General features: G+C 32.9%; 1 protein-coding gene across 1 annotated transcript; it reads right to left on the bottom strand.

Annotated features, from left to right (window-relative positions):
• Nucleotides 1-22: 22 nt before the first annotated feature.
• LOC108741874 lies at nucleotides 23-7075 on the bottom strand. The gene is made up of 4 exons (XM_018476840.2): nucleotides 6832-7075; nucleotides 6297-6480; nucleotides 5377-5589; nucleotides 23-1362 (listed from the first exon to the last, which is right to left on the bottom strand). The coding sequence occupies exons 1-4, from the start codon at nucleotides 6916-6918 to the stop codon at nucleotides 1169-1171; spliced, it is 678 nt and encodes a 225-aa protein (XP_018332342.1). The 5' UTR covers nucleotides 6919-7075; the 3' UTR covers nucleotides 23-1168.
• Between the last annotated feature and the right edge of the window lie 2650 nt (nucleotides 7076-9725).

Genomic DNA, 9725 nt, shown 5'->3' on the forward strand with positions numbered 1-9725 from the left:
GGAAAGTGATATTTGCATTTTTAGCGTTAGCCTAAAGCTGCATGTGTATTATTCGAACAAGTACGTATGATTTCGAAAGATTATATATTATTTTACACAATAATATTTATAAGGTAAGTACTCAATAAGTACACATTTATAAAATAACTTTGTGCTTTCAATTTGAAGGCGTCATTTGTACAGGGTGTCTCACGGCCATATTTAAAAGTGAATAGGGATCCGAAAAAATGATAAAATTTTAAAAAAATCATAAAGTTGCCAATTTGTCATTTCACGAGCTAAGCTGGCAGGAATTTCTCTAATGCTTTATGGGACACTTTTATAAAACAATAACTGGCTAAAATCAACCATCTGTCTTGACAAAATCTTTCCTTGACAAAAATTTCAGGTGAAGATTTAAATGTGTGAACAAATATATATCTTGGATTCTTTCTGGGTTATTATTGAAACTAATTACTAGTCAGTTTCAACAAGTAAAAATTAATACATTCGAAATTTTTTAGTTTTTAGTAGATTTTAATAATATTCTGGAAATATATTTGTTTTCTGTAGGTTTTATTTTATTTTATAACAGTGACTCGTTAATTAGTTAATAGAGGAATTTACTTCTCAAAAACAGAATTGCATATTCTATTTAAAATAGACGAGTTTAATTGGGAATGCAGAAATTAACAATGCAAACATTCAAGTATCAAATTTTTTTTTATTCTCTAAGTGTCTTTTAGTCCTTAGGCCATCGTGGGACATCCTGCAGTTCTAATTGCGTTAATGTTAATTAAATATTACATCAAAATCTTTTGAAAAATGAATCGCTACAAAATATCAAAAGAAAATAAATAATCTACATCAACAAGTTCCAAATGGTAAAAATTTGAATTTTAACTTAATAGAAATTGAAATAAGAATCTACACAGTGCGTGTTATGTTAAATCACATACTGTCTAATATAGATACATGTTTGAATTTTAAATTACAAAAAGTGCTGTTTTCCTATTTTTAAGTTAAAAAAAATCTATAAAGTCGTCATTAGGCGTAAAGTGTATTCCTTACATTACTCTGATTGTTAATGACAATAACGATTTCTAATGAAAAATAATTGCAAATATTTATTACTGTATAACAGTGCCTTTTCTAGGTACATGTTGCCTCGTTAGTATTAAAAAGACGTTTATATTATTTCCTTTTTCTCTTTAGTTGTTGCGGTAGGACTTATTGTATGTGTATATCCTCCATAAGCCTGAATTACAGTTGTAGTTAATCTTGGATAATGAGTACTACATCTGGTACTTGTTAAGTGAGTGTAATATATAAGAATAATGTACCAAAGTTTCACAAATATCGTCAAAATGGTCAAACTAATTGCTGTAAAAGAATAAATAGTTTAGCCTTAAATGGTTTTATAGAATGAAACGAGAATGCAAATTTTTGTTATAATTATTGTCCTAAATCAATCGTTGAACCACGTGCCATTTAGAGTGCAGATTTTAATTGTTTTCCTGTTTGAATTTTTGTTTTATTTTCGTCATATCTATCATCATCATAAGGAAGTCAGTTCTAAGACTGGTTTGACATGCACCTTCACTCTTTCCTAGTAAAGTGATAAAGCCAAAGAGTGTAACTCATAATGTCAGAACTAACTGTGTAATGTAAAATAACAACGTAATGTTCTTGTGATGCAGATTAGCGTAACGACCTATCGTACGTTACGTGTCTTAATTATATTGTTTTAGAGCATAACAACTTGTCCAACAAGCGACTTGGCAGATACGGATATAAGTACTATTCATCATCATAAGGTCGTCAGTCCTAAGACTGGTTGGACACGAACCTTCACTTTCACCTATCCTGAACTAAGCTTCATATTTCCCTAAAACTAAAACAACCCACATCCTATTTGCGAGCAGTAAGCTAATCTAGGTCTATCTCTTATCCTCTTAATTCCTGCTTCAACCTCTAATATGTCTTTGACTAGACCTTCATGTCTGAGAAGGTGTCCTACCAACTGATCTCGTCTATTTCTTATTGACTTGATTAATACCTCTTTATTTCTACCTCCTATATCCACAGTATCCTCATGTTTCTTCTGCAACATCACATTTCGAACGCTTCTAATTTTTTCTTTTCCGCACGTCCACTGCCCATGTTTCGCACCCGTACAGCGTCGTGCTCCAAACAGCGTTTCTCTAATTTCTAAATTATCCGTTCGCGAGCATAGAAGTGACTTCTTTTTATTGAAGGCGACTCGACCCTGCGCTATTCTCTGCTTTATATCTCTACTAGTCCTTCCGTCCTGACTTCCTAGGTACCTAAAATCGACCACTTCTAATTTTTCGTCTCCTATCCTTATATTCGCTCTTTCCCTACTTTTTCTTCCTTTGCATACCAGTATTTTGTTTTACTTTTATTTATTTTCATAAAGTACTGTTTTGTCAATACCGCACCCATTTTATTTAAAGCTACCTCTAACTCCTCCTTGCTAGATGTTAATACTACTATATCAACTGCAAATCTAAGCATACGAATTTTTGACTCTGTATATCTATCCCTACGGTTGTACTGTCTTTAATGATGTTGATCGCGTTTTCGATGTATAGATTAGAAAGTAGCGGTGACAGTGTGCATCCCTGTCTGATTCCCTTCCTAATTTTTACTTCTCTACGTTGCTCTTTATACAAACTAAATATCTCTTCCATCTTTGTAACTCATCCCTACATTGTTGAGTATATTTAATATCTTGTCCTATTTAACATTGTCAAAAGCTTTTTCTACATCTACAAATCCTATGTAGGCCCTCTTTCCTTTTTCTATCGTTTTCTCTATTGTTACCCGTAAAGCTAGAATGGCCTCCCGCATTGTTCTATTTCTTCCAAACCTAAATTGATTTTCCCCTAATAGATCTTCCGCCCTATTTTCTATCCTCCTCTGTACAATTCTAGTTAAGATTTTTGACGCACGGGAAGTTAAGCTAATTGTTGTGAATGTCTCGCACCTAACCGCGCCTCTCTTTTAAGGTATGGTCACTACCACGTTCCAGTTATAATCCTCTGAAACCTTTCCCGCCCCGTAAATGTGACTAGCTAGCTTAAACATACGATCTCTAACCTCTTGTCCTGCATACTTTAGAATTTCCCCCTGTAACCCATCTACACCTGGCGCCTTATTATTCTTTAAGTTTTTTAATGCTACATTGAACTGTTCTCTCATTATCATCCACTATCTTCCTTCTCTAATATATCTCCTAACTCAGGATCTGCGTATAGGTATTCTAAATATTCTTTCCACCTATATGTCTTTTCCTCATTTTCTATCAAAATGGCCCCGCCTCGTTTCTTATATTATTACTACTGTACGTACATATCTAAAATTCCTTTTAATTATATTATACACCGCATCTGTTTTACCTACTTCAAACTTTTCTTCTACTTCTTTACACATCCTACCAATCCACTGTTCTTTAGCTGCCCTACACTTCCTAATTATTTCCAACTTTATAGCTTTATATCTTTTTTACCCTTCTTCGTCTGCTCTGTTTTTGTATTTCCGCCTTTCTTCTATTAATCCTAAAATCCTCCGCCGCCTTTAGTATTTCGTCTGTACTTTTACTTAGGCTGTCACGCTTTTCACTACATTTTAGCTCTTTAGTCAAGACGTCTTCTACCTTATCTCTTTTTCAGAATTTTGAATTTAAGATTGGTCTTCATAACTACTAAGTTATGATCGCTATCTATATCTGCTTCTGGATAACTCCTACATTCCTTCACTTGATTTTTAAATCTTTGCCTTACAAGTATGTAATCTAACGAATATCTTCCTAAATCACCTAGCATCTTCCACGTATAGCGCGTCTTAATGTGATGGTTAAACAGAGTATTCGTGACGGTTAATAAGTTATGTTTATCGCAAAATTCTATCAGCCTATCTCCTTTATCATTTCTATTATCTCATCCAAAAGAACCTGCTATTGCACCCACTTTACCTTCACTTATTACTGCGTTGAAGTTTCCTACAACTATTACGTTTTCCTGCCTTTTCACTAAACCTAACACGTCTTCTGTATCTGCATAAACCGCTTCTACGTCTTCATCACTGTAAGATGATGTAGGCATGTATACCTAACAAAAAAAGAATATAATTTTCTAAAATCTTTTTGAAAACATACAGCCTCCGTAATTTTAGTGAAATGGTCCTTTCATGGTTAAGTCACAGATCAGTAAAGCCGCGACATGCATCTATTCGACACCCAGATTAGTTTCATTGGTGAAATTGGAATCCAAAATTAATCAGAGTTCCAGTACGAAAGATGTGTAGGAGTGTAAATCACTGACAAACGCGCGTTCAGAATCAGAATTAGAAACCAGACTGACTGCTAAATCTGTGTATATATTGTAAATTGTTGGGTGGTGGTTAGGTGACAAAAATGAAATGGACCACATGAAAACGAAAGACGAAGAGAAGTGAAAGATAATCTGTGGAATATTATTACTGCCTAAGTGATTCGAGGAGAATTTTATATTAGTTTTGTATTCATCTAACTGAAATAAAATAAGAATATATGCTTCACATAAGGGCCAGCAGTAACTATTTTAGTACTTAGGGTAGTACAGATCACGAGGATCGGTATGGCACTCTGATGCACAATACTGCGATGTGGAAGGCAACGCGAAAGCACCACATTATGATATCCCAAGTAAAATAAATCGAAACTCGAATGATGATGTCCTTTGGGGTAAAGCACTACGGACGTAAACTAGTCCCATTCGGAGGTTCGGGCAGGGACTACTTCAGAGAATGTCATCAATAAGTGCAATATGGGAAGGTGCAATATTTCACAGGCGAATGATAAGGATACCGCGGATAGAGAAGGTTAGAAATGAAGAGGTATTAGAAAGAACAGGAGAACAGAGGACTCTATGGAAGTTAATAAGAAATTGCGAGATAGATTAGTAGGACACCTTCTCAGGCATAAAGGTCTAGTTAGAAACATATTAGAGGCAGAAACGGAAGTTAGCAGGGGTAGAGGTAGGCCTAGATTAGATTACTGTTCGCAAATAGTTAAGGATGTGGGTTGTTCTAGTTTTAGGGAAATGCGAAGATTAGCTTAGGATAGTGGAGGTGCGTGTCCGACCAGTCTCAGGACTGACGACATTATGATGATGATGCTTCACATAAACTGCCGGAAAGCCGTGGTGGCAGCGTCGCGTCAAAATCGCAAGTATGTCACCGGTCTTAAAAATGAATCAAATGAAGTGAATACAATATGATCTGATCTAATATATGATCTCTGAAACAGCTGCTGGTTTATCCTGACATAAGTATGTCTTTTCTTAATAATGATGTGCACTCTTTTTATAATTTCCAAAATTATATGAAACTTACTGAGCATATTGAAGCTTAAAGTAATTCCTGGTAGCATTTCCAAGTAAGCTACCAAAATTCCTGAAATGATCAGCAAGTACGAGACACCGCTGACTAATATCCACGGTAATACGTAAATTGCTTTTCTTGTAGAAACTCCATAAACTAACATAATAGAAGTTGCTAAGTTAATACAGCCTATGTATGTGCATATTGACATTATCCATACCATCACTAGAAAGTACAATATTTATGATTTAGAAAATGTAAATTTATTTGTTCTATAATTGAAGGTGCAGTATGTTTATACATTAAGAAAGGGTCCAAATAAAATACAAAAATTTTCATTATCGGTTTAGTGTGTGGAAGAGGACTAAATTCGAAATAGTGATCAATTTCTGGTAGTTTCGATAAACTGTTGTGCAAAATTTAAAGATTTTTATCTCTGTATATATTCTTTATTAATTTTCCGATTTGGAAAACATTGGGTATCTAATTATTTTGTATTTGAAATGACACTATGACCGTCACAAGTAAATTTTTGAAACTAATTAGATAATAAAATTTAATTTAAAATTTTTTAAAAGAGTTCACCGTTTATTTAATATTTGTATCATGAAAATGATGTCATAATCTTAAAACTAAGTACGATACCTACTCAAAAAGTACCATACATATACACTATAATACTAACAAGTTGATATACTCACTGTGTGACGAAACAATGTTGTCGTGTTTACAATATATTTTCGTGAAACTTTTTTGTGTGTTTTATTTTAATAACTAATAAGTAGTTATTGACTTAAATGACTGGTACTTTTGAGTAAAACAATAATTTTAAAAATTGTTTATTAGATTCTGAACCATTCTCCCTTTTTATAATGACAATAGGTTAAGAATGTCGTATTGCAACATGGTAATGAGTAATGACAATCACTTACTTAAAACAAAGTGTTCTGATAAATGCAATTTGACTTCGTTAGGGGTAAGAATTTCTTTTTTGGTATCAAAATCATATTCACGCTTTTCTTGTTCATCTGCCAAATCTCTTTCCAATAACTTATCAATCTCTTCTGAATGAATTTTTCCCAAAACAGCACATGTTGTTAAAACTGCAGTTATAACCTGCAATAAATTTTTAAAAAAGATTTTTTCAGAACGAATTCAAACAATCACTTGAAAAAAATACTAAGCAAAAATAAAAAAAGTTCACTTTGTATTTGATTAAAATGTAACTATTATGGTATCGTTTACTGTGCATTAATCTGTATATTATGCAATGATATGTATTATGTGTATATATAATTTTTAAAATGTGGCATGTTACATTTGCTTTTTCGAGAATTTAATCAAAAGTGCATACGTATAATATTAAGTAAACGTTTTATAATTAATTCATATTGTGTTCCCTTTCTATAAAGCCACTTTTTGATATTATTTTGAGCATTTCAGCTATCCTACTTGAAAAATACTTACAAATATTAAAATGGAAGCTAATAAAGCACACTGCCACAGCGAAAGACAAATTTTGCTGAAACGTGTACGACTGATTTGATTTTTCATTTTGATTTGATTGGTATACAGATTAATTTATATTTCATTCCATTACTTTAGTTTAATTATAATTATTTGTTACTATCACTGCACCATTTCGAAAACGATCTTTTTTTGTCTTCATTTAGCGCGAAACCTTGATGACTTCCCGTACTGCTTTGCAGGACTCGACAGGACTAAAGGGAAAATCAATATATAATTCATAGCTGAGTTCACCAACGTTGCATTTTGCGACGGGGTTATTTGATGGGAGTAAATAAAACTCCTTTCCGTTAATTACCGTATAGCGTAGGAGAATTAAGGTTTCCCCTCAAAGTAACTGGAAATTAATCAAAAAAATATCCTCATGTAGTTTATTGGAGCCTATCACCTTTCTCGTCATTATTTTTTATTGGCTTGATGCGTCCGGAACTTCTGTTGTAATTAGCACAACTTTGTTAATTTATATAACCATTCTCTTGGTAAATACTTGAAGGACTCTCCAGGGAGTCTAAATGCTCCTGGTGCATTATTGGCTTTCATTTCATTGGCTTTGTTTGTGATATCGTAAACAGTTATTTTTGCATCAAGTTTTGAGTGTTAGTCATTTAACATAACTGACGACATTGTTACTTTAAGCGTTCAAGAAGCGTAGAAGTTCTTCAGCTCCTCTGGAGTGATGGGTGATATTGTAAAGATTTTCTTTTTGTATTTATATATTGCTTTCCAAAATGCTTTAATATTTTTGGCGTATCTTATTTCTTTTTCTATTGTCTTAACTGGCTCTTCTTTGACTTTATTAATTATTTCGAGAAAATCTTTTCTTGAATTGATGAAATATTTCTTTATCGTTTCATCTTTGTTCTTAGAACAATTTCTTTACAATTTATTCCCGACATTCCTGACGCTACAACATTTTCTGTGTAAATAAGAGTGGTCCTTTTTCTTAGTTGTATAATCAAATGGTTTCGTCGTGATTCTGCTCTGCAATGAGACATTTTGCATCGTATTAGTATTGTTAGTCTTGAATTTTTATTGTTAGAATGTACAATTCTTTAAGTTTCTAAAAATGGCGGCACTCCTATGACATCATCTTTAGTTCTGTCATTAAGTGTTCGTTTCTAATTCTCTAATGTTACTTCTACTGTCATTTATTGTGCTTATATGTCACTTAAAGCTATAATACTGGATTTATACAATTTCAATTCTAGGTTTGTCTGCCCTGACCTAAGTTTTTTGTGGTTTCATTTGATTATTTAGGTAAATGCAGGGTCAGTAATTAGATAATCTTTCACTTTTTTCCTGTCTTTATTTCGTTAATCTAATTAGCCTTTTCTCTACCACCACTTACCCTTTCCCATGATTCCAGGGATTGTTCGCCTACCGGTATTTGGTAGGAATGCAATATCTAAATGCTTTTTTAGGTGACGAATTAGTTAAACCATCATATGATGAAGTCGCAGTATGTTGAAACAATGCCCAAATCGAAAAATTTCATGCGTTGTAAGCCTAAAATTGACAATTTGAACTACTTTACTCCAAAATTAGTCCGATGTTTTCCTTGATTTCGGCTTTATTACTGTATTTCTCCAGTCCATCTGACTCATAATTCATCTTTTTTCTTCGCTCGTTTGAATATCATCTTATTTTGTCGAATATATATTTTAATTAAATTGTGACACATAAATTCATATACTACAAGTGGGGTAATGACAATGTGGTGGATTAGTATTTTAAGGGCTGTCAGTTAGAGGCCCCGGACTGAAAAAAATTGTTGAAAATATAACTGATAAGCTAGAGGTGTTTCCGATATGTATGGACCATGGAATAATATAGGGACAGAGGCTATTACAGAGGATAGGGAATTTTGCTCCTAAATTCATCATGGCTATATTTTGAATTATTCGGTTAATTTTGAATTACGAGACAGTTATTAGTGTAATTAATAAATTGTCCTTTTCGCTTGTTTTTGGGCAAATTGCAATATATTAAATTATGGTGCTGTGTGTGGTTATATCTTGCAATAACAGACGAAAATTAAAGTTGTTCAACACTACTACAATAATTCTATATCAAAACGTACCCTAATGACAGTTCTTGTAACACAGAAAAAATACTTCCTTGTGAATTAATTTTAACAACAAATTTTTGGGAACATCACTGTTTCGGCGCAAAAGACTATTGCCGATATTTGTAAATATTTTAAACTTATAATCATAACATTTATTTGATCAAGCAGTAGGCATTACATTATTATAGGCTATTAGTCGTAAGTTGGTCCTAAGAAAAACCCCATAATCTGTATATATTTCTTACCCCCATTGTAAATAGTTTTATTACCTCTTTTGTACCTCTCATTCCTGTATACCTACCTATTAGTCATTTGGAATTTTCAATCACTATTCAATATTATAAATACCTAGTTTGTAGTTCTATTGAATTTCTTAGGACCAGGCATAATTTGTTTGTGTGTGTGTGTTAGTACACACAATTCTGGTTGTTGCCCCTTCCATCAGAAGGGTAACATAAATACTAAAATTTGTCAAAAAAATAAGGAGTCGTAGTCGAAGTCGAAGTCGAAGATTCGATTCGTTCTAAAACATTTCAACTAAAAACTCCACTTTGAGTTTCCAGAGTCTAAGGTAGACTCAGCTGAGAACAATTCTCATAATCAGTTGTTACTTATGTAAAAGTGTAAATAAATGTACATATACATTTTACAGTTCCGTGTCTTATTTATACGGTGGTCCTTCGATCAGGTATTTATATATGTGGTACAGCAGTACACCCGTTGAGAAAAGATATATTGTTTTAATCGAACCTCAACAAAAAACATT

This window comes from Agrilus planipennis, unplaced genomic scaffold (genome assembly GCF_000699045.2).
Source record: "Agrilus planipennis isolate EAB-ADULT unplaced genomic scaffold, Apla_2.0 scaffold281, whole genome shotgun sequence".
Taxonomy (NCBI): domain Eukaryota; kingdom Metazoa; phylum Arthropoda; class Insecta; order Coleoptera; family Buprestidae; genus Agrilus; species Agrilus planipennis.